Genomic DNA, 24,440 nt, shown 5'->3' on the forward strand with positions numbered 1-24,440 from the left:
CTTTTTGAGCTAAAGACATATTTTGTTATTTTCTATAATTTTGGAAGAAGTGTTCTTTTTAATAAAAAAACACTTTTTCCAAATTTATTAAATACATGTAATATTAAATATAATGTAAATTATTTGAACAATAAAACAAGTTAATTAAATTATATGTTCATGTTATTAGACTTTTTTAATAGAAATCTTGTTACGAAGTTGAACTCATGAATTTATTTTATTAGATAATGACATAAGAATTGTCTGTCATATTTCTCCATAGATATTAATAGTTAGTAAAGTTTTTTTTAAGAGAAGTTAGTAAAGAAAAAAAAACTCCACTTAGGCCAAATAAACAGATTTGAAAGATTTCTTAATTTGCTCGCGATCCCCAACAAGTGTACATCATATACTTATGTAGAGGAAAGAGCGGCTCGTTAGACATATAACGTTGAAAACGTCAGATTTGTGTAGGGAAGCATCTTAGAAATTTCGTAACAGTTTGAACCTTGTTCTTTGCTGCTGTAGGGTACTTCCCTGCCATCCTTAGTTGCCCAACTACACTATACCTATACGATACTATATGTCATTATTGTCTTTCACTTTTCTTCCTATTACAACGCTGTTACTCCCCCCACTTAACGTTCTTTCAAAAGCTAATTCTAAACATATGCTCGGAACAAACAAAACACACGTACATGATGAAAATCTAGGTTTAAGCTTTGATAAAAAAAACAAGCATTGGCTGAGTTTCCTTCGATCAAAAGAACCTTCCAGGAAGGTTCCTACTGACATAACGAGTAAAAATGTTGCAAAATCCATGCTGTATATAAGAACTGAACCATCTTCGCCAATGGCATTCACTGCAAAGTTGAGACGTGAACAAACACACGAGAGAAAGCAAATTAAGCTGAGTGCAAGTGCTTCATTGAGAAAATGAAGATGGAAATTGAGGAAGTTGGCAACTGCGAAGCACTTCCCCTGCTTTCACTCAACCACGTGTCCCTCTTGTGCAGATCGGTGTGGGTGTCTATGAGGTTTTATGAGGATGTCTTGGGGTTTGTTCCCATCAAACGCCCTTCTTCTTTCAAGTTCACTGGAGCCTGGTTAGCTTAATAAATTATCACTCTCTCTCTCTCTCTCTCTCTCTCTCTCTCTCTCTCTCTCTATATATATATATATATATATATATATATATATATATATATTGTTACAAGGGATATTCATGTCATGTATTACATTTCTTTTTGTAGGTTTTACAATTATGGTATTGGAATACACTTGATCGAGAATCCCAACATTGATGAATTTGATACCTGCGTGAATGAAGAAAGGCCTATAAATCCCAAGGACAACCATATCTCATTCCAGGTAACTAGGCTTCTAAGATAGAGCTTATATTATTAGAAGCCTAGTTTAATTTGTGAAATGGGCTTATGACCCTTTTAAGTGCTTTTTCTAATAATTTATTTTAGTTTAATTTCTATACATATAAAATTTTAATTTACACCATTGACTTATCATTAGGGTGGGAATAGGTCAGGCCAGGCTTTGAAAGGCCTGAGCCTAGCCTACGATGAATCTTTGAGACCTGAGTTTGGCCTATAGCAACTTTTATTTTGATTCGGTCTGTCCTTTTTAAAAGTCTGGTCTGCCCAATAACCATTTTAAAAGTCTTCTTCACAATAAATATTTAATATTTTATGGGGTAGGAACGTAATAGAAAAGTCAATCAAAATAATGAGGAATATAAAAGGACACATGACTTACACTGTAATTAAAGTCCTTGATTATAGGAATAGAAGTTATAGAGCAGTAATGTGTAATTAAAGTCTAATAGTTTAAAAAAATTAATTATATCTAAAAAATAATATTATATATTTGTATCCAAAAAATAATATATATATATATATATATATATATATATATATATATATATATGTATAGGCCGGCCTATCAGGCTTATAAGGCTTTTTAATAAGTCTAAGTCTAGTCTATTTAATTTAATAGGCTTTTAAAAAAGTCTGAGCCTACCATTTTAATTAAATAGGTTAGTTCAAGTCAGGCTTTATGTAGGCCAGGTCGTAGGTCTCTGTAGGCCGACCTGGCCTATTCCCACCCCTACTTATCATAAATCATTAATCATATAACTTTTAAGATAATTATTGTCATAATTAAAAAAAATTTGTATGTGATAATTTATAATTAGATGATGATATAAAAATATTTTATATTATTAAAATTTAAGTGTGAAGATGAAATTTCAGTAAAAATGAAAAAGTTAATCACTATATAAGTGAGGAGAAAGCCCATAAATATAAATTTTTAAGATTTTGAATTAAAGTGTAATGTGAAATTTATTTATTTGATTGACTTTAGATTCATTAATAAAAATCTCCAAACATGCACAACATAACATTGTCAACTTAGAGATTATTTACTCTAGTTTTTCTAAAGTTTATTAAGTGATTATAGTTTATTGAATTAGCATGGTAACAAAACTAAATTCTAGTTTCAGTAGCACTAATTAAATGTTCACTCGGATCATGACCGCAATGCTATGATTTTGGGCAGTGTACTGATGTTGAACTTGTTAAGAAGAGGTTGGAAGAGAGGGGGATGAGGTATGTCACAGCTGTGGTGGAGGAAGGAGGAATCCAGGTGGACCAGGTGTTCTTCCATGACCCTGATGGTTACATGATTGAGCTCTGCAACTGTGAGAATATCCCAATCATTCCTATTTCTTCTTGCTCTTTCAAGCCTCGAGGTCATAGCTTTAAGAAGGCTGCTCCCAACAAGTGTGGATTCATGGAGAATGTGATGATGGAAAGCTTGAGCACCGACATGATCAATTTCTCCTTTTAAGCTGCCTATTGTTTTTAAAACAATTGGAGAACAATAACTTCACTTCCTTGTCTTTATTCCTTCCTTTCTTTTTTGTTTATAAGATAAAAAAAATGATTGGTTGGGGACAAAAAGATAAGGTTGTTATTAATTTTGTTAAAACCTACAAAAAATTAAGCCTCTATGTGGTCTATAAGTCTTGGTTTGTAAGGGAATGGTGGACCAAAGTAAATCTGGATTGATTATTATTGTATCATCATGGTTTGTTGAATAATAAGAAATTGTGAGTTTCTCAGTTGTATCTTCTGTTTACCAGCGGATTCGTCTTTTATCTTTCTTTTCTGTACGAGGCAATGGGTGATGAATTTGCTGCCTTCCAAACAATTGTGCTGCTTCCACAAAAAGCACAAAGTAGAGCTGGCAAAGGCACAAGGTTACCAAATGAATGGTTCAAATTCAATGAAAAAAAGTAGCAAGAGATTATTCATGAAATAATAAAAAGTAGCAAGAGATATCATAAATGGCGTTGATTGATGTGTAGATTCACGAAAACTCTTTTTTTTTTTTTTGTCTTTTATAATTGTATTGTGGTCATATATAGCATAGCTAGAATAATCCCACCAAAAAATACTAGAATAATCACTACAAGACAAAGTCATAGTGTAACATTTTTATTTTTGTTGAACTCACTACATTTTTTGCTGAGAGTCAGAAATTAATTTTTGGAGTTACTATATAAGAATTTAGAAGTCGAATATCTAACTATATACTTAAAAAATATGATTACATGACAATCATGTTCAATCATGCTGGTCAAAGTCATAGTATAATTTGAAAAGATAATATTGTTATTGATAATTTTTTTTATATAAAACACAATAACTCTTTGGTTTCCATCAAACCATATTTTTATATAATTTGTAATCAATATTTGTTTTAAAAGTGTCACTGTTGCACATTAGTTTCATGCATTTCGTACGCATCCCTTCCGTACTAACTGACAGCACTCAATGAACAAAAGTAATACAGCACAACCCTCAATTTTCGACCATGGAAAAAAAAGGCATATGAAGGTTATTGATGTGGGGAATTCTAAACTTTAAAAGAGTGTTAGCTAAAATAGTAGGTAGCTTCCGAAAATGTTAGCCTAATTTGACTGAACTTCTGAAACATGTGATGAGGTAGAGCAATACTAGAGGCATTAAGGACAAGCCGAACAGCAATCTCGAGTCCACTTGTATTTCCATTTGGGTAAGTCAGAAGCAACAAAAATTACCAATTTGTTAATGTGTCATTGTCCTTCTAATTATGGATTGTGAACAGCTATATAGAGTCTTCCTTTTTTTTTTTTTTTTTTAACCCAGCTACATATAAAAGGATGTTTAAGACCTGTTTTGTTGAGTCTTCCATTTATATATTCACTAGCATAAATATTTATTTAATTTGAGAAAATATTTCAGTTAATTTTTATTTTTTTATTAATTAAAAAATTTATTTATTGTTCGGTAAGTATTTTTTTAATATTTTTATTGTTTTTAAAATACGTTTATAAAGCATTAATTTCTAATTTTTTATTTTTTTTATTTTTATCCTTAATATATTTATTTAATTTTTTATTATTCTTTTTAAATAAATTAATTTTTATCATTTTATATTTTTTAATTATTTTAATCATTAATTTTATTAAAAATACTTATAATTTAATAAATTAACTTTTCAATTCAATCCCTTGGATTAACTTTTTAATTAATTTTACCTAACGTATCCATTAACAAATCAACTCAAAATCCTCCTCCCCCACCCCCTACAAAAAAATTGGTTGCACGAGAAATCTTAGCAGTATTATGTGTTTCTTTAAAGGGAAGTTGGAAGATAAGATAACCAACCAACTTCATTCAGTGGCTGGTGGATTTGTAATTGTACAGACATTGGAATTGGAATTTCAGTTAGACTAGACTAGATAAACAAGTTGAAGTTTTGCACTCAAATTAAAGTGTCCCCACACACACATAGCAGAAAAATTGGAATTAGAGTGCAGAGAAAGAGATGAAGCAAATGAGGTGAGAGTGTGAAGAAGATTCGTTTCTTTCTTTGCTTTGTTTGTGGCTGGAAACACAAGACGAGAGGGGCAAAATGGTTTGGCTTAGGAAGGAAGTGGGACCCAAGTCAGATAATTAATTGGTGGGTGAGAATGAGGCGTGAGTTTCTGTCAGCCCCCCACCCCCACATTGGCTTTGAACTTGTGGCTACCAAGTAACGTTTGAGGCCAACAGAGTTGACAAACACTCATTTATTGTGTCTATGCAAAGTTCTGGAATCAACCCCTAAGGTCCCCCCACTCCTTCAAAAATCCTCTCTTTTATCCTACAACACTCTAATCATCGTCATCAACCACCTCCTCCATCCTCCCCCAGTAACAACACAACATAACATTCAGAGAAAAACAAAACTATCATACCCACATGGATTTGGTGAACACCTGTCTTCTTCTGTGCCCCTTCTCTTTTTAATTATCTTTATTTTTTTATTCACATCATCATTATAACATATAGTATATATTATGGTTCTGTATCTGACTTTAACTTTCTTTGTGTTTATTGGATGAAGCAATGAAAGTGAGAGAGTCCAATTATGCGAACGCTTTGTGATGCTTGTGAGAGCGCCGCGGCTATAGTTTTCTGCGCCGCTGATGAGGCTGCACTTTGTCGTGCCTGTGATGAGAAGGTAGATTCTACTATCAATATCAATATTTTTATGACATCTTCTTTGCGGATAACTGGTGCTCATTTTGTTGTTTGATTTCTGTTTTGTAATCATGTGTTGGTGTTTCGGTTGGATCACTGACTTTTAATGTTGTGATCTGATGTTTCTAAAAGTGTGTGTTGTGTGTGTGTGTTTCATTGGTAATGTACCAAAACTTGTATGGAGTAACAAATTGAAGGGCTTGCAGGTTGACCCTTGTAGCTTCATAGATGTGCTTCGATCCGATTTGATCTTTTTTGCGGTGTTGTGTAAATTGGAAATCCGAGTTTGTTTTATTTTAATTTGTTGTTGGTTGTTCTGGTCAACATGTTTCAACCAATGGGTCGAAGATTAATCTTTTGGAGCTTACAGGTTCACATGTGCAACAAGCTAGCTAGTAGGCATGTGAGGGTTGGTCTTGCTAGTCCAAGTGATGTACCACGGTGTGACATATGTGAGAATGCACCTGGTACGCAGTTTCCTCTTTCTGTCCTTGTAGTGTTCTTATGATGCTTATTGCTTATGTGTTTGCTCTTTCAATCTGGATGTAGCTTTCTTCTATTGCGAGACAGATGGAAGTTCCCTTTGTTTGCAGTGTGATATGATTGTTCATGTTGGAGGTAAAAGAACGCATGGAAGATATCTTCTGTTCAGGCAAAGAGTTGAGGTGAGTCTCTCCTTTCCACCATGGATTGGTCTTAATTTGTTTATTGAGTAAGCCCACATTTTAGTCCCCAACACTAGATTGTGAGTGCTAGTCACTTTGGTTTCTAGCTTCACAAAATGCTCACTTTAGTCCCTAATTTTGTAAAATGTCATTCACTTTGGTCCTTAATGTAAGTGAAAAATGTAGTGGAAAAGAACTAAAGCGAATTAACGTTTTGCAAAGTCAAGAATTAAAGTGACCAACGCTTTCAATCTCTGGGATTAGAGTGGGGGGTTTTCTCCTTTGTTATCTTGATATGTTTGGGTTCCCTTAAAAATGTACAATGTCTCCTTGTTCCATAGTTTCCAGGAGATAAATCTAGTCATGCTGAAAATCCGGCTTCACAACCATTGGAACCAGGTGAGGCTAAAAGAGGACAAAATCCACTTCCCAAACTAAAAATGGGAGAGAAGCAACAAAATCACAAGATGCCTATGGTTCCAACGCCAGGACCTGATGCTGATGGGCATGCCAAGATGGAAAGTAAAATGATTGATTTGAACATGAAGCCTAATAGAATACATGAACAAGCATCAAATAATCAGGTTCGAGTTCATGAGAAGTAAATTTTGTCTGCCTACTTAGAAATTTCTTTTCCAGTAAAGATCTGTTTCGCATAACTGGGATTATGCAAGGAAAATTATGAACATACACCCCAAGGTGTATGGATGAAACAAAGAGAGAGATAGAGAGAAAAAATAAATAGAAGAAAAAGTGATAATTATGATAAATGATGTCATTGATGTGATGGGAAATAAAAGAAAGAGATAATAATAAAAAAATGGGATGAAAGTAAATGCAATAATAATAACCCATACTGCAAATATTTGCAAACTGAAAATATTAACCATATTAGCACAGGTCCATCTCATTTAAATATGGATCATTTCTTTTTAGTGGTGTTAAATTCATCCCTGATGCATTAAATATATATAGACTTTGTTCAAATAGTTTGGATTGGGATATGGGACTCAATGAAATGTCTTGTGATGTGATTGTCCAATTACTTTAAGTCTTGTGGGATCCAATGCTCAGCTATACTTGAAGGAGCATCAGCTGGTCCCCTGCATGTAATTCCCCTCTACAGCTGCAACCTGCAGAAATTAAAAATTGCTAGGTGCCAATATTGATATGTACTTGTAATTGTGGGTTTGAAAATTCTTCATATATTTATATATATATCACCTTAAAAAGTATGAAATTTATTTTGAAATTTTACACATCGCTTCCTTCTGAAGCAGGTATTCAATAAATTCTCATAAAACTTAAACTGCATGTGGTTGAAGAGTTGATGTGAACAATGGTATCGATCATAATTGAACACCCCTCCCCCTTTTTAACTCAACTTCAATATCAATACCATATCGTTCCTCTTTCCATCTTCAGTGCAGTTGGATGAAAGTAGAACCCTTGTAAGTTGTGTAACATTTGTAGTACTAAACACATCCTTGTTATGATGTGCACTGAAATTAATATATTATTCTCAGGAACGCTTTTCTTTTTTCCTTTGCAGCCATAAATGGCGCAACTAGGCAATGCAGTTCTGACAGGATCCTAAACCAAAAATCTACCAATGGCAAAAGCTTCGTTTTGTTCTCGTGCATGCTAGTCACAAGGATGACATACTCTATTAATATCCTATATATTCTGGCAAATGAGGCACCAGAATCCTTTGAGGAGTTTGTTCGCCTACGTAGGAACTTAATTTGGTAGTTCAACACATCATATTCTGTACTGCAAAGCATTGTTAACTGTATATCTATGACCCCTTTCAATGAATTGTGTGTTGACTTTTGTTTCTGGTTTCAGTTTTGTATGCCATTGCGTCCCCTATAAAATTCAGGGGGAAAAGAGTTATTTGAATTTTTTAAAAATAAAATGCGACAATTGTACATTTTCATCTTTAAGGTATAGAATTATAGATTATAGTATTTGTAGATTGAATTATTCCATCTTGATTTAATTTATCTTTTCATCTATATTTCTAAATTGAATTTTAATTTTTTTTTAAAATATCAATATAGTTAAATGTAACGTTATATCAATACAAAATATAATTTATATGTTCAAATATTTTATTTATTTCAAATTTTAAATATAATATAATTTATATATTTAAACGTGTTTATTTATTATAATTTTTTGTCATATAAAATAAACATTTTAAAAATTTATATTATTATAAAAAATTACACAACTTGATTATTATACTTATGTACTATTACTCAAATCTACTAAAAAATATTTTTAATTAATATTTTTTATAAATACATATAATATGTCTAATAATTTAATAAATATAAAAAAATTAAATTTAAATAAGAGTGATATTGTAAATTTATAAATATATATAAGTTTAATTTGGATTGGATAGAAAGTATTTATATAATTAAATTTGAAATCTAATAAGAAAATTCTGTTTTTCAGTTTTAGACATGTTGGATTTTTATTTTATTTAATTTTGAATTTCTTATATCGTATTTATTTTTACTGGATTGAATTAGAAACATCCCTGATGCATCAGAGGAAGTAGAGTCTTGTATCCAGCTATATATATGGTTTGTGAATAATTGAGCACATTGCATGATAAGACCTTCACGGCTACAAATACTTTCTCGACCATTCGGGGAACCAAATCATATGTGTTGTGTTGGACTTGTTTGGACGGACATGGTTACGGTACCTGGATGGGGATTATTCATGTTTGAGTCATTGGTTAATCATATTTTAGCTAGATCGATTTGAATAGTTTGGACTGTATCATTTATACATTTGCATCAAAATCAAATTAAGTTGATTAAAATTATTCATACACAAATTAAGCTACATATTTAAATTTATAGTCCCATCAAAATCGAACCAAACCAATTAAAATTTATGTAGTTGTTTGATTTGACCGTTAATATTGAGACTCAAGTATTGAAATTATTTGATGTTGGAACTTTTAAGGTATTTCTTGCATTGTTATTTGTTTCACCTTTTTTTATATTTATTTTTTCTGCAATGTTTATAATATTAATTGATCATATTTTGTTCATTTGTTTCAGCAAATATGATTACAATAAATCTGGTTGTCGCAAAGTTTATTCCAAGAAATTAGTTTGTAAGAAATAATTGTGATTCAGATTATTACAGTAAATTTCATTGAATAATATTCTAATTTATATTAGTCTATTTTAGAATATTATGTTGATGATATTAAATGAATCAATTTTATTACTTTCAAACATTTGATAATATTGTATTAATTGTATTGAATATTTGGATGAATTATAATATAAAAAAGTAATTCTAAGGAAAAAAAATCAAATTTAAATGGATAACTCATTAGTCCGAACCGAATCAAACCGTTTACAAACGGGTTGAGTTGGGTTTCAAAAAAAATTATGAAAATCGAACCGAAACAAACCAATCAAATTTGATTGGATTGAGTCTTGAATTTGACCTGAACCGGCCCACAAACACCCGTATATGCAAATTATTGTAATAATTCTTAAGATATAAATTATAAAATTGATACAAATAAATAAAATTCAGAGGACAATAGAAAAAATATAAAAGGAGAAAAATATCTTGACATTTTATCAAGTGTAACATGATTTTTTAATGTAAACTTAGGCAATTACCAAAGTAGACTGCACATTCTCCTTAAAATGAACAAGAATTTGATTTTTTTTAATAAAGAATCTGAATTTTTTAAGTGACTGGATGCTTTAAATTAGATAAATAAGTACGCAATAAAAATTATAATAAAGCATATACATACTTGAAAATTAAACTACGACATTATTAAAATATTAATTATTTTTTAATCATTAATTATTGTCACACTTTTTTTTTTTTTTTAAATGTATCTCAACGATGTAGAGAAATCAAATCTAATAATGAAAAAGAGAAATATTAAAAAAAGCAATACTGCATCTCTCGCGGTCTCACTTACTAGAAATTCCGGTGGAGGGGAACCACACAAGGCAAAGATGTCATCCTCACTCGCATCTAAAAAAATAGTACATAAGTCACATTCACATATTTTTTTTTTATTTTAAAGTTTAGCATATACTTATTCTCAATAGGTATAGACTAATAAAAAGGAGTATTTGCGTACATTTAGTAAAAACAAAAGTCATTTAGTACTAGTGTTTCCTTTTATTTTTTATTCTTTTACGCTTTAATTTAACTTGAGATCTTGAAATACTATTTATAGAATGTTTTCTAAGAGACCATAGTTTAAGAAAACATTTTCGACTTTTTTTATGTTTTCATTTTATTTTATCTTCTGTTTTCTGAAATTCATATAAGAAAAATGTGACAACAGAAAATGAAAAAAAAATTTACTGATACTATACAAACTTCTGAAAATAGAAGATAAAGACCAAAAAGACCCTAACTTTTCCAAAAAAAAAAAAAACAGGGAAGGGCAAAAGCCCCCAATGCCATGGTAGAATGACATTCTTAAATTTTATTAAAAATAAATTTATCAATTTAACTATTAAATTATGTGATAATTATCTTATTTTAAACAATTTAGACATTTATAAATATATAACCTAATCATAAATATTTACTTATATTTTAAATAATATACTATGATGGATTTTGAATAAAATCACACAACCACATGTCACCACAAAATGAATAAAGATATCTAACCTGGAGTAAAAGCTCTTGAATATGAAACTTTTAGAAATGTAGGAACCATAGCACGCGCTTAAAGTGCTTTCCAACCTAAAGCCACTAAAGATGTAGTAGTATTGATTTTATTGACTGTGCTTAAGGTCTCTGCAATTTTTATCTATCGCAAAAAATTGTTCCTCTCTTTTTCAGGAATTAAATATTACCCATTATCTCCTTAACAACTTATCCACTAGCCTTGGTCGATCAAGAAGAGAGGATTAGAGACATTATGATCAATTTATCTTTTTTGTCATTTTAAAATAAGTCTAACATCTCTCATTTGTCTTCTATAAAAAAAAAAACATCTCATTTGTTAAAATATATGAGATTAATATTTTTAAAGTGAATTTAGTTTCCCTGAATAAATTTTTTCTTATACGCATATTCAGGAACTAAATCCTAATCAACATGAAAGACCTAATTAACTACTATCTGTTATGTCTAACTTTGTTCTTTAATACAAATATATAATGATACTTTAATATGATGAGATAAGAAAAAAAAATTAAATTACTAATACAATGTACTATATATTATTTTTAAAGAGAAACTATATTTATACAACATTGTATACGATAAATTAAGAAGATAAAAAAGGAGATAAAAAGTATAAGATAAAAATGATAACTGTGATAAAGGAAAAACATTATAAATTTTATAAAAAATATATTATATAAATAATATAACGCATTTTAATTTATGGATTCGATTCTTCTGAAGTGAAAATTTTACATTAGAAAATAAAGTAAGTAATCTTAATATTTGTGAGCTATTAATATTCTATATATACTTAATAAATTATAATTCACAAAAATAAATTAATTATACATGTATTAGAATAAAAATAATTAATTATCAATAGTTGAATTTTTTTTATTTTATCTAATTTAGCGACTTTAGAAGAGCCATTCCATTTTTAAACTACTGAATTAAAGATTTATCATGCGCAAGTCCATGTTACTCGATGCTATGCAAGAAAAGTTTGAGCACTGAAGACAAATAGAGCAGCTTTCAAGAGATAAAGACCATATATAGAATAGAGGTAGGGGACAAAATTTATGGTTTTGATTGTTTTATCGTAAGCAACAATGCATGTGTGATTCATAATATTATTTGGGGATTCTATATCAAATATATGATTGAGGTTGTTTTGTCAACACCCACGTAGCGATGACAATATTAATAAAAATTATATTTGTAGATATTTATCAGTTTTCCCCGCTTTGAGTTTGATAAAGAAAATCTATTTTGATTGGATCGGGATCAGGTTTTTTTCAACTTGAGAAAGTTGGATGGTGTGGATATATCACTCATGTGTTCCCTTTTACTTATATTTTTATAATTATTAATAATGTAATTATATATTTATATATAATTCTATTATTATATATATTATATGTAATGATTAATTATATAACTATGAAATTATTTAATATTTTATTTTTTTAATTATTAAAAATATAGAATAATTATTTTAATAACTAATTAACTAATATTATAACTATAATACTAATTATAACAAAATTAAAAATTATACATTTAACTAAAAATATAATTTAATTTTTAAATATGTTTACATTATTTATTATTTATTAAATTATATATATTGATTAAATTAAAATATAATTAATAATTATTTATGATTTATTTAACGTACAAACAAATAATATTTTTAAAAAAATGTGACATGAGTTTTCTCGAAACAAAATCTGATGGGAATGGAATTGAATTTTATTTTTTGACCCGTCTTTTATAATTCCAAATCCAAATTGGCCTCGTGTTTTGCAGGGACGAGAATGAGGATAGATAAATCCATCCCAATCTATATCATCCCTACAGACAAATATTTTCGGTAATGTTACACGTATGGATTAATATGATATCAGGCTGTGTTGACTGCATAAGAATTATTATTACAAGCACACAAAAAAAAACACTCGATATATACCTACATTTAATAAATGAAAAAGATGTGAAAGGTTATAAATTATTTATATTTCACTGTAATTAAAAAGGTAAATTTGTGAGGGCCGTGAGAAATTAGTTTCATATATATATGCTGGGTTTTTTTTACAATTTTTTTCTTTTAGTTATATAGTAATATATGTGTAATTATATATAAAAAATAAAAGGTTGACAAAAATTAATGTGAGAACTAAATGAGATGATTATCATATTATTATTAGTGTAGAATATTAGATAAATAAATTGTTTGTAAGTTTTATTGAAAAAGTAAATGTATATGAAATTCTTATTGTAGTATTTATATTTTTTATCAAGTGATTCATAGTTTAAATATAAAATAAATTATATTAAAAGAAAAATATTCAATATGTGTGTGTATACTTATCATTTGACAAAAATTTATCAATGTTTTTCACTGAGAATAACTTTAGACCAAATATGGTACTCAAATATAGCATGATATGAGATTGTTAAACATTACTATTCCTTGCTGTATAAAATCATGTTCGAAAAGATATGTTTTTATTTACAAAATCTATGAAAGGGATATTTATTTTGAGCATTTCACGGCTAGCAAAAGGAGGGCGGCGTGGAAAGGAAAGGAGACAATGGTGTCCAAAACGACGATGAGACATGGTTGTCGTGTTTATTGCTGCTTCCATTCCCGACGCTGCGCTGCTAGATTCGTTTGTTTGCAACTGAGAGCGCCAATTACTATCTAACCACTATTCTCCCTAGCTACGCATGCGTCTTTAAAAGGGTTTTAGAACCGATCTAAAAGGTTCTCAGCATTAGAAACCTTAATTATTTATTACACTGAGCTTAGAAGGCGTTAATTAATTTGCTTCACTGGCTGTCTTTTTTTATTAACAAAAATTTAGGTAAGTTAAGTTCTAAGAATTCAATAAAACAACCTTAAGACTAAAAGAATATTTATAGAAATCTTTACAAATAATTCACTAACATTAAATCTACATTTTTTTTTTAAATAAGGCTACCACAGACTTTTACAATATTTTTTAGGAGATCATTCTCTCGCTTCTTAAAAGTGTAGGAAGTAAACCATTATCTCTCCCTCTACACAAATTAAGTACCATGCCGTCGCAGAAATGTTAGGATATCTCTTTTTTTGGGCCAAGTCCTATATATGTACACGCTATACAAATCACTCGTAGCACAATCTTCCATGAATGTCCCAAGCACATTAAGATTGATTATGAAACCTCACCTTACTTTATACTTCCTCTATACAAATTGTTGAATTGTTTACTAAATCACATTCCACCTATCGCTTTCATTTCTTGACTAGCTAGTAAAATCTTGACGATAGATAGGATTGAGTTTGAGCGCGACCCCTACATCCCACTAACTTGGCCCGACACGAATTTGATTAGGACAAGTTCGAATTTTGAAATTAAATCCAATGCATTTTGTAAACAAGTTCAGGTCATGTTTCAGGTCATTTTTACTCGATTTAGTATAATATATTTTTTCAAAGAAATATAACTTTTTTAATAGATGTGTATTAACAATTAAAAAAATTATTTAATAAATGTTAGATAATATAATGATTATGTATTTTTATTATTTATTTTCAGTTAAGAATAGTTTAATTTTTTTCCTATTTATTTTTATTATGACCTTATGCATGCATATGCTCCCTCCCCATCACTAAACCGACCCTAGTAGATATCTTCTCCCTCTTGTATATATTTGCTCCTTACTTTCTTCTAATTAATTGGTAGCTATCATTGTACTAAATCGAGTTAATATGTGAGAAAATCACCAAGCAAGGAAATCATCAAATTAAGTAATTAACCGTTAGCCATAATCAAAGGGCTTAGTCATCCGATTTTATAGTCAACACCGATATGGGTAAGGAAATGAGCAAGACGTACAAGAGATGTGGTCATCAGTGGATCCCCAACTTTTAACACGATATCCTGTTCATCATCAACTTTTGCCAACTTACCATGAGAGTTAACTAGTGTCATTCAGAATAATAAAGCAGTTAAAACTACTCCTAGAGCATCTAGATTTTTAAACGATTGTTCAAGGAGTCCTTTTATATTCAATTGGATATTACAATTTTCTATTATAGCACTCAAATTAAATTAATAAGGGGTAGCCTTATCATGCTTTGGTTTGAGAGGATTTCTTCAAATGACATTTCCTTTGTCCAAAACTTTTTTGTCACTTCAAAAGCCATGTCAATCTTATGATCCCCATCAAACAGGATCTCAGGTTCAACCATTGGTACCAACCTATTGTCCTGCAAAATAATGGTTGCTTTGTCGGCAAGCACCCACACCTCAAAATGAACTGATTAATGCACATTGTGACTATGATATATTAACATTAAACTGGGAGAAGGCAGCATTGCGTGCTATACCCCACACTGCTTCCTTTAATAGCCAATGCAGATGGGGGCCATTGGAAATTAGAACAGGTGCTCACTTGAGGACATAAGCAGAGGCCATTTTCTCTCAAAAAGTGTGATATGATATGAACATTAACTCTGTAAGATATATTTGATTAATATGCTAAGATTAAGATTGAATCTTTATTCAAGTTTAATCCTTAGTAGAAATAATTATTAATTATTAATCAGATTTTATAGTAGAAATAATTATTCAAGTTTACTCATTTAATTATTAATCAGATCTGATGATCTGAAAGATTAAGATAAAAAAAAATATTTATTTAATAGATCTTGTTGAATGTGACGTAGTTTATGTAGTAAAAATAAATTATTCAAATTCTCAAGACAAAATTCGAAAGGTGCTCCACGGATTATAACTTTTATTCATTCACGAAGCTCTGCAAACAATCATAGCTCGAATCTAATTAACCTGTAAGAATGATTCTGTTTAGACTACATTGAGAATCGGTTAAATTAATTCAAAATGGATATCAGTCTAATAGATTTGGAATTTTTTTAAAAGAAAAATTGGCTCAACAATACTGTTTTGAGATTAAGGATTAGACAAAAACGTTTTATAAATTATAGAAAGTAACTAAGAATCTATCACACTGAAAGGCAAAGCAAAAGGAATTTATTGCATTTTCTTTGTGGAAGATGAAAATGTTAGAAAATTACATAATTTAACAGGATTTTTATGTACAATTTGTTACACAGCTGTACAATTTTCATAGCCCCTTGCCACGACAATGATGATGATGGATAGCTGCAATATTTATACACAGTGCCCGTACAGCCCTACCTGTTACCCCTGAATTTCCATACACAACCTTGGGAAATCTTGGAACAATATGGAGAAGATTGAGTAACCAAAAGCGCCTGCAGTAATGCAAAAAAGACTCAACTCCCAACTGTTATCAGTTATCACTTATAATAAATACGTTTACTATGTTGATTCCTACAGGTTTCCCGAGCTTTTAATTAGTCCTTGTTAGTTGAAGATACTCTAATTGAATCCTTAAAATTATCAATTGTTTCTCATTGAGTCTCCATTGTGATCAGTTTAATTCCGCATCCATTCATTCAGTAATGATGAGGCGGCCAACTTTATCTGCAAATACTAAATCATGTTTGTTTTGAATTCTTTCAAACAACGAGCATTGAATAGAAAATACAAAATTTCCTTCAGCGAAGCACTCCCAAAGAGCATGTAAGTACCTTGGAAAACGTGTGAACCTGTTTCTAACATGTTTTTAACAGGTGGCCACATGATCCATTTCCCTCGTGTTAAAAGGGAGGGGGATGGGCTGTTTTGACCACCTTGGATCCACGAAAACCAAATGGTAAGAGTAATCACATGAGCTCTCCATTTACCACATCATCGCTAAATTAATAGATATGTTGGTTGCAATGTGCACCCAATTGGAAACAATTCATGACTTTTAAGAACCCAATTAGAAAAACTTGTAACTAGAGTCTAGGAAGAAAAATGGGTACGAGCCAGCACTACATAAACCTGACAGACAAAGTAAAGTTTAGCATGACGTAAGCTTGGACAAATGATCTGATACTGGCTGTTAGGAATTAAAATTGGGTTTTTAAGATTGTACTAATTGGTGAGATAAGGAAAAAATATTAAGGTTATTACTTGGCATGTGAATAAGCTATACATTTACATAGAACACACAATTAAAAGAAATGTACCATCATCATGATTGGAAGAGAGTTATTGTTGCAATATAACCATTCTTCATGACCTGCTAACATCACCAGAAAATTAGTGGTCTCTTAAAAGCATCATAGCAGACTAAACTATTGAAATAGTGGGACACTATAAGTACAAAAAAGGACACACCTCAAAGGCAATATTTTGATAACCATATACAAGAGTAGAACCAAAGGGGTTACTTGCCGAGCCTTGTGTTTGGATGGCAGCTCGCCCACAATCCCCAAGTATTTCCTAAAAGAATCAATCAAAAACTATTATATGATATAAACTCCTATGAATCATTATAAGAAATCCACATCAAATGCCTGTCACAATTTTCTTCTACAAATTGCTTCATATATTTCAAGTAAAAATCTTCCATAACTCCAAAACAAGATCATCCATTATAAGGGCAACCATATGATTTGAAAGAGATAGATCACCTTAACTTGTTCCCATTTGGTGCTAGGTGTAATAACCCTCTGTTTGCTATTATTTACTTCCTGGAAAGATCCTCCTACTGCTGGAAAGGCCAAAAATAGATTTTCTCTTATTTCACATAAAAAATTTATATGATACATCAAGACCAAACTAAACACTGCAATGCAAATAAAAGACTGCTTACAATCTGAGCCATGGATAACAAAGTTACACTTAATGTAAGAATTGAAATCAGCATGACCAGGGAAGTTGGTGTGTAACACAAACTTCTTGATTTTGTGAGTCTGAAAATAAAACAGACATGTAGGAGTTTCTATTATCAGTTGTGTCACTATGTATAGAAACAAAAGCATGATGTAAGTTACAAACCTGTCCATCAAATAAGATGTCCAGACCACGAGTAAAATAATTATAAAAGTAATCACCACAGAGAGTTGTCCGTGGCCGAAAATCTGAAGCAGAATGAATAACCATTTGATCAACCTACAGAATTACAATTAAGAGTCAGACTTCAAACAAACCAAAACTTATTCAAGGTAGAATTTAGACCTTAAATGAATATATATTTAGACAAAATTAATACTTCTCCATGAAGAGAGTAACTAACAAGAAGATTACAAGAAAAAATAATTGGCTGCAGATTTTCTTTTGACTGTTCTTGTTGGAAAGCCAACTTAATTGCAGTACCCCTAGCCCGCCTTAGTTGCGGTCTCTTTGGGGGCTGCCTTAGTTGCAGCCTCAAGGGTGGTAGTTTAGTCCCACATCGACTAGTGATAAGTCCAAAGTAGTGTATATAAGTGGAGGCAACCCTTAACTTACAAGCTGGTTTTGTAGGATTGAGTTAGCCTTAAAACCCACATTCTATGATTTCTCTCTATCTTAATAACTTCTGTTCGGACCCACACATTAGGCTTAAGCTTTATATGCTCTATGCATTACACACGAACCATAAGAAGTACCAAATCTATGCCAGCCCTGCGTATAAAAAATCCTTGAAAGAAAAAGAAACAAATTCAAAGTAGAAAGTTGGAAAGAACAATCAGTTCCATAGGAAGGGATTTTCACAGAAGCATAGCTGCATAGCGTGTGAAACATGCCAGAAGAGGGTGATTTTGGAAATAGAACAGTTTCATATTCTGTTCATTTTCTTCCCACGCTCAAAATGGAACAAGAATTTGGTGGATCATATGTACCTTCTTGATTCAATTTTCTTTCTCCATTGACCCTTTGTTTTCAGTTTTCATTTTGCACCCATTCATCCAAACAGCAAAAATTCCTCTATTCATTAATTTTCCCACCCCCTATTTATTTCCTCACTCTTGTCTCCTTAACCAAATTACCAAACTAAAGGCATAGTCTAAAACATGACGCAATCAAGTGCCTAGGTCCCTATATGATCCATTACGTATGATATCAGTCTAGTTCCACAAAAATCCGACAGATTAATCATGTTCCATTTAAGAATTAGTAATTCATGGTATGGCTACCTGCTTTTGATGAATGCCACAGGGACGTCCAAGCTCAGACCAGACATCCTGCATAAAACAGGAAGCATTACATAAACTTTCCTTGAGAAAAAGAATATGAATCAAGTGAAAGATGACAAGAAGCAACAGAGGGCACAGGAAAATTCATCCACTAAAAGCATATCTCAAATGGTTTCAATTCTATGTAAAAGTAACATAGTTTACCTGTGGAGATGCACCAAAAGGAATGTGTTGAGAGCCAACAGTGAAATACAATTCTTCCCCCAGCTATATAACCAAGAAAGAACTGAATTAGAAGCCAATACTACAACCACCTTGCCAAATCAAGCAAAAAGTTTCTCTAACATGAAGCCAACTAAATGTGCCATGTTAAATAAGCTAAAAGCCTAAAACCCCAACTGACATAGGGTTTAAAGAACTCAAACCTTCACATGGACCTCTTCCATGTAAATGCTGCCAGCAGGTAATGGAGGAGCAGAAGCCTTATCCATTAAGGCCCCCACACCAACCTTCTTACCAGAGGAGCTATCATATATAGAAACACGACATGTAACTGGGGTGGTCCCATCAGGAAACTCCAATGGCAATTCCACTGTCATAATTAAAAGCGAAAATGTTAGCATATTAGAATTAGAAAACTCAGTACAACATTTCAATTTCAAGAAGATATAATAAATACCTCCCCCATCATGACAGCAATCTGTAAATTGACTTGGAATAGGAAATGCAAAGGAAAGCCCCTGTGAAGAGCAAAGCAGAAAGTATTAGTAATGTGGAATTGTAGGGGGTAAAAAAAAAGCAATAATAGAGAGGCATTTGATATCCAAAATATGTACCGGATAGAATAGGGTGTAAATGCCTCTATCCTTGTCAAAAATTCCAGGATATGTGGGCCCAAACAGTGCATATACAGCAACAAAAGTAGCTAAAGTTGATGGTCCCCTAGAAGTAAAAAAAATCATCAATAGTGTTTTACAACAAGTATATACTAAAATTACAAGTCCAGATGCTCACCCAATCAAGGAAGTAGAATAGCGCATCTGAAGTCGCTTTACATCAAATATTTCAATAAGCCGCAGTCTCTAAAATATCAATGAAATGTTTCATCATGACAGAGTCATTTAGGCAAGTATAGATACCAATAAATACAAGCACTATAACACAGCTTAAATTAATATTGAAAGCATAAGAACTGATGCATACTACAGTGTTATAGCTTTAGATCTTCAAGAACAAGGAAAACAAATTAAGAAATGCTCCATTACTTTTGAACAAAGCAGCAATATCAGGTATTCAGGTTTAAAAAAATGCAAATTCTCAAGCATCGTATCATCTTGATGTGAAGGACCGACGAAGCACATTATTATTATTATTGTAACAAACAACCCAAAACTTCAAACAATTCACCCCAATTAACATGGGAAAAGAAAGGATAGCTAAATTTTAAACTTGGATTGTTACACTAGTTCAACTTCAACAGTTTTCATTTGCACTGGGAAATTACAAAAAGATCCTTACACAATTTTTCATTCTCATTAATCTTTTATCAAGTTCTATATGTCAGCAGAATGAACTTCAATGATGATACTACTAAAAGTACATAGAGTTTTCTAAGAGAATCCAATAACATTCAGAACTCACTTATTTTTTTGCAGGAATCCTTTACACAATTACAGAATTTGCATTTTCACATGTGTCCGACTAATTTAGTAGTATTTTTTTATAGTTATTTGTGAGAACATATAGCTACCAAGGCACTAGTGATGGCCCCTCAAATCAATTCTAAACAAAAACTTCACTACCTAAAACACATAATCTCAAGCTTTCTCCAAATAAGGACTCTACATTGTAAACAAGATGAAGGGAAAAAAAATACAACACCTGCGACCACGGATCGAAACGAAGATGGAATCCATGATCAGGAAAGCTAATAACAATATCCAACTTCAGGGGTTCCTGCATGTGCATAAAGTAGAAGAAGTCAAGAATCTCTTAAAAAATAAAACGCAAAGCCACAGATAGTAGTAACCTGCGTGAAGCAGACAGTCAATTACTCGTTCAAGTTCACACAAAATCATAGACGACACAACTGACAAGGTGTTAAGTGATAATCATATGTGACAAACCTCATCAAAATACTTCACATGCACCACATCGTATAAGTTGGGTTGCTGCTCTATCTGAGCAAATGCTTCACATATAGGCATCCCTAAACAGCACACGGAAACGGCAACAAGCCAAGTCAGTAAACACAGTCGCAAAACGCAAACCATAAAAGGGACGCCAATAAAATCGACCTCAATCGTCGAATAAGCTGAGCTATTATTGAATTAAACCACACGACATATGACTTTCAATATCTATGATAACCACAACGGTAAAAATAGAACAAGCCAAATTACCATCTGAATTTGAAACCCGAGAAGCGACGCATATTCGAATTGGTAAGAGAATCTGAGAATAAAAGGGAATTGAGTATGGATAATTATAATTACCGAGGGAGAAGGGTCCGATTCCGAGACCGGGACGGAGATCGAGAACGATGGCGCCCATGGCAGTGCCCTCGCAACGGCGTCTAGGTCTCTGCAACATAGTGGTTGGTGAGAGAGAGAGAGAGAGAGAGGGTATTTTGGAGTTTGCGGGTTAAGTTACTTTCGTTCGGTGAGGAAAGCAAGCCAAACGACAACACGCAGCGCAGGTGAGGTGTTGAATGCTTATATAGGGTTGTATCCAATCCAATTCGATTCGATTTTGATTAAGACGGAAAAACAAACCACCTTCGTTATGCTTTTTCAACACCGCAAACGCAAAAGATGCCCCTCTCGCACGCCACGGAAACCCAACTTTATTCTATTTCTTTTTCTCTTTTCATAAACTGTTACGCCCTGCTTATGTACACGTTGTCATTTTCCATTTAAAAAATGTACACGTTGTCATATATATATATGGCTAAGATAACATGTGTTTGGACTCGTTTATTTAATTTATTTCATTTTATCGTTAAGCTTAGCCTTAATTTCTTTATTTTTCAATGGAGAATTTTATTTTTGGTATTTTTTAAATTGGGTGGAATTAGTCATTCATTTTAACTCCGTTAACTATCGAGGCTAGTAACTATCACCTTCAGTTACTTATTAATAGTTTTTAATTAATTTATTAATTCTATTAATCATAATTATTATTAGTTAATAATCTAAAATATGAACAAAAATCTTAGAGTTATTTGGTTTGGTTGTTTTTTGTTTTCATTTTCACTTAAAAGAGAAGAAAATGTGTTTGATTGGATTTCTGAAAATATATCTTCGGTGAAAATAAAAATAGGAAACAATTAGAAAATGAAAACAATAAAATCTCGTTTTCAATTGAGAACAGAAATTTCATTTCGGATAAAATGAAATTGCGGTAACAATAAATGTAATTTTAAACAAATCTAAAAATACAAAAAGAAAAAAAGGCAATATATCATAAATTTTCAGTATTTATATTTCATTAAAACAGAAAACAAGAAGTCAAACCAAACATGTTTTCAGAATTCTAATCTTTTGAAAATGAAAACAATTTTGAGAAAATGAAAACAAGAAATGAAAAAAAAATGCAAAGCAAACACATCCTTAGAATTTTTAAAATTAGGAGACCAAATCTTTCAATTAAACTTCTAGGAAATCAAAATCTTCATATTTATAAAATTTAGACATATCAAAATTATAATTTAACTTTTTTATTTTGAGAAATATTAAATGTTACAATATGAATTTAGTAATGGAACTTGATTGGTGATTTAGTTTTCTCTTTCCTATCCATTAAGCCTAACCCTTAGCTGATTTGCCCAATGCTATTTTTTGATTGGTTAAAATTTCTATTCGTGCAAATTTGTATTGGAATTTGTTGTATAACATATAGCAATCCTCTTTTAATTTTATCTTTATATTTATTTTTCATCACATCATTAATTATATCTATCATTTTTCTTTCTTTTTAAATTTTTTTTGTGTTACTCTTGTTAGTAATTTTGGGTCATATATATATATATATATATATATATATATATATATATATATATATATATATATCACATAATTGAATGAGTTAGGATCATTATTTATTAGTCAAAAGTGGTCTAATCAATATAAAATTATGGTTAAGGGCATATATGTCATGAAAGAAGTGTGTAGATAACATTAGTGATAGTATGATGAGGGGTCAAATTATAATAATCAAATTTTGGGTAATTGATAAATGTTCCCATTTCATTTTATAGAGAGAAGTGATAGAACATACAGTTTTGCCTTTTTTCTTTCTTTCTTTCTTTATCCGTCAGAATAGAAAATTCAGACAGCTCTCTACATTTGAAAGATCATAAAACCAATATTGATATTCATCAACCTTTCATCACTCCATTATGACTAATCTAGGTATGCTTTCGCATTTAGTTTTCATCATGATTTTGAATATGAGAACATAATGGGGTTTTATTCATCTTTATGTAGTAATCTACGTCCTCAGTGGGTGTGGCAGTAGGAGTATCCTCTGGTGTCTCCTCTGGTATGGCCTCGGGTGTCACCTCTGACTCTAGCTGCGACTCCTGGGCTGTAGGAGCCTCACCTGCCCCCAAAGGAGAAAGATGGACTCTTAGCCAGGCCACCTGGGCCATGAAATCCTTCATGTTGATTATGGGCCGATGTTGAGCCAAGTCATGAATACTCTGCATCACCAGGCATAAGCCATGGTGGAGGCTCTCTAGCATTGGCACAAGAAGGTTTGTGCTTTGAGCGGAGGGGCCCGAGGGTGCTGATGCGGGAGCTAGTGGTGCTGGATCAGGTGGAGCAGAAGAAGAAAGGGCAGAAGCGTCAGGTCCCCTAGCCCTGGTCTTGCGAGTCCCTGGAAATGTGATCGTGGGATCATCTGGGTTCCAGTTGTTCTTTTTAATATAAGCCAAATTAATGACAAGGCTAAGGGACTCGAAGGTCAATGAGTCCGGAATAACTCCCCTAGCGATGCATAAAGCGGTGATAAGAGTTGGGAAGCCAAGCCAAGAGGAGTTGGACTAGGCCATCTGAGAAATCTGGTCTGAGATGAACGAGCCCACGTCCATGTACATCCTCGTGACGAGTTCGTAAACTAACCTCGCCCTGTCTATATTCAAATCGAACGTGTGAGAGGTGGGGGAGAGGTTGGAATAGGACAAGACGCTCCAGGTCTGTGCCAGAGTAGTAAGATCCTTCCTCAGGAGCTTCTAGGGCGCTCTTTCAGCGTTCAGAACAAAACCATGCCCTGGAATACAGAGCTTGGAAGCAAGCTCCTGAGGGTCTGGGTACGTGTCGTAGAACCTAGTGTAGGCGGTGTAATGCTTCCCTGGCTCCAAAACTACTGGGGTCTTTAGGAATGCGTTCAGCATCTCCCCATCAAACTTAATCAACCTCCCTCAAACTTGAACCTGCCTAGGAGACTTGTCTTCTGGATCAAATAAATTTG

General features: G+C 31.9%; 3 protein-coding genes across 7 annotated transcripts; 2 read left to right on the forward strand and 1 right to left on the reverse strand.

Moving 5' to 3' along the window:
- Positions 1-826: 826 nt before the first annotated feature.
- Positions 827-3,124, forward strand: LOC114420024. Its single transcript, XM_028385865.1, has 3 exons — positions 827-1,085; positions 1,233-1,350; positions 2,554-3,124. Exons 1-3 carry the CDS (start codon positions 916-918, stop codon positions 2,842-2,844), a joined length of 579 nt encoding a protein of 192 aa, XP_028241666.1. The 5' UTR covers positions 827-915; the 3' UTR covers positions 2,845-3,124.
- A 1,932-nt stretch (positions 3,125-5,056) lies between these two features.
- Positions 5,057-8,165, forward strand: LOC114420034 (B-box zinc finger protein 18-like). 3 transcript variants are annotated; one of them, XR_003668337.1, is made up of 7 exons: positions 5,057-5,294; positions 5,431-5,547; positions 5,938-6,034; positions 6,117-6,232; positions 6,574-6,816; positions 7,513-7,683; positions 7,759-8,165. XR_003668337.1 is itself a non-coding variant. In XM_028385882.1 (6 exons), the coding sequence occupies exons 2-6, from the start codon at positions 5,455-5,457 to the stop codon at positions 7,788-7,790; spliced, it is 555 nt and encodes a 184-aa protein (XP_028241683.1). In that variant the 5' UTR covers positions 5,071-5,294; positions 5,431-5,454; the 3' UTR covers positions 7,791-8,165. The 3 variants fall into 3 exon arrangements, 1 of the variants encoding a protein (XP_028241683.1); XR_003668333.1 differs by having other exon boundaries at positions 7,785-8,165; XM_028385882.1 differs by lacking the exon at positions 7,513-7,683 and having other exon boundaries at positions 5,071-5,294; positions 7,785-8,165.
- A 7,779-nt stretch (positions 8,166-15,944) lies between these two features.
- LOC114420045 (UPF0183 protein At3g51130) lies at positions 15,945-21,832 on the reverse strand. Of its 3 annotated transcripts, XM_028385906.1 has the most exons (16): positions 21,621-21,820; positions 21,464-21,551; positions 21,095-21,177; positions 20,850-20,924; positions 19,983-20,050; positions 19,805-19,910; positions 19,648-19,708; positions 19,394-19,560; positions 19,173-19,235; positions 18,969-19,016; positions 17,851-17,964; positions 17,666-17,765; positions 17,484-17,563; positions 17,188-17,292; positions 17,037-17,089; positions 15,945-16,211 (listed from the first exon to the last, which is right to left on the reverse strand). In XM_028385906.1, the coding sequence occupies exons 2-15, from the start codon at positions 21,519-21,521 to the stop codon at positions 17,042-17,044; spliced, it is 1,176 nt and encodes a 391-aa protein (XP_028241707.1). In that variant the 5' UTR covers positions 21,522-21,551; positions 21,621-21,820; the 3' UTR covers positions 15,945-16,211; positions 17,037-17,041. The 3 variants fall into 3 exon arrangements, with proteins under 3 accessions (XP_028241707.1, XP_028241699.1, XP_028241693.1); XM_028385898.1 differs by having other exon boundaries at positions 17,484-17,560; positions 21,464-21,832; XM_028385892.1 differs by having other exon boundaries at positions 21,464-21,832.
- Between the last annotated feature and the right edge of the window lie 2,608 nt (positions 21,833-24,440).

This window comes from Glycine soja, chromosome 1 (assembly GCF_004193775.1).
Source record: "Glycine soja cultivar W05 chromosome 1, ASM419377v2, whole genome shotgun sequence".
Classification (NCBI taxonomy): Eukaryota; Viridiplantae; Streptophyta; class Magnoliopsida; order Fabales; family Fabaceae; genus Glycine; species Glycine soja.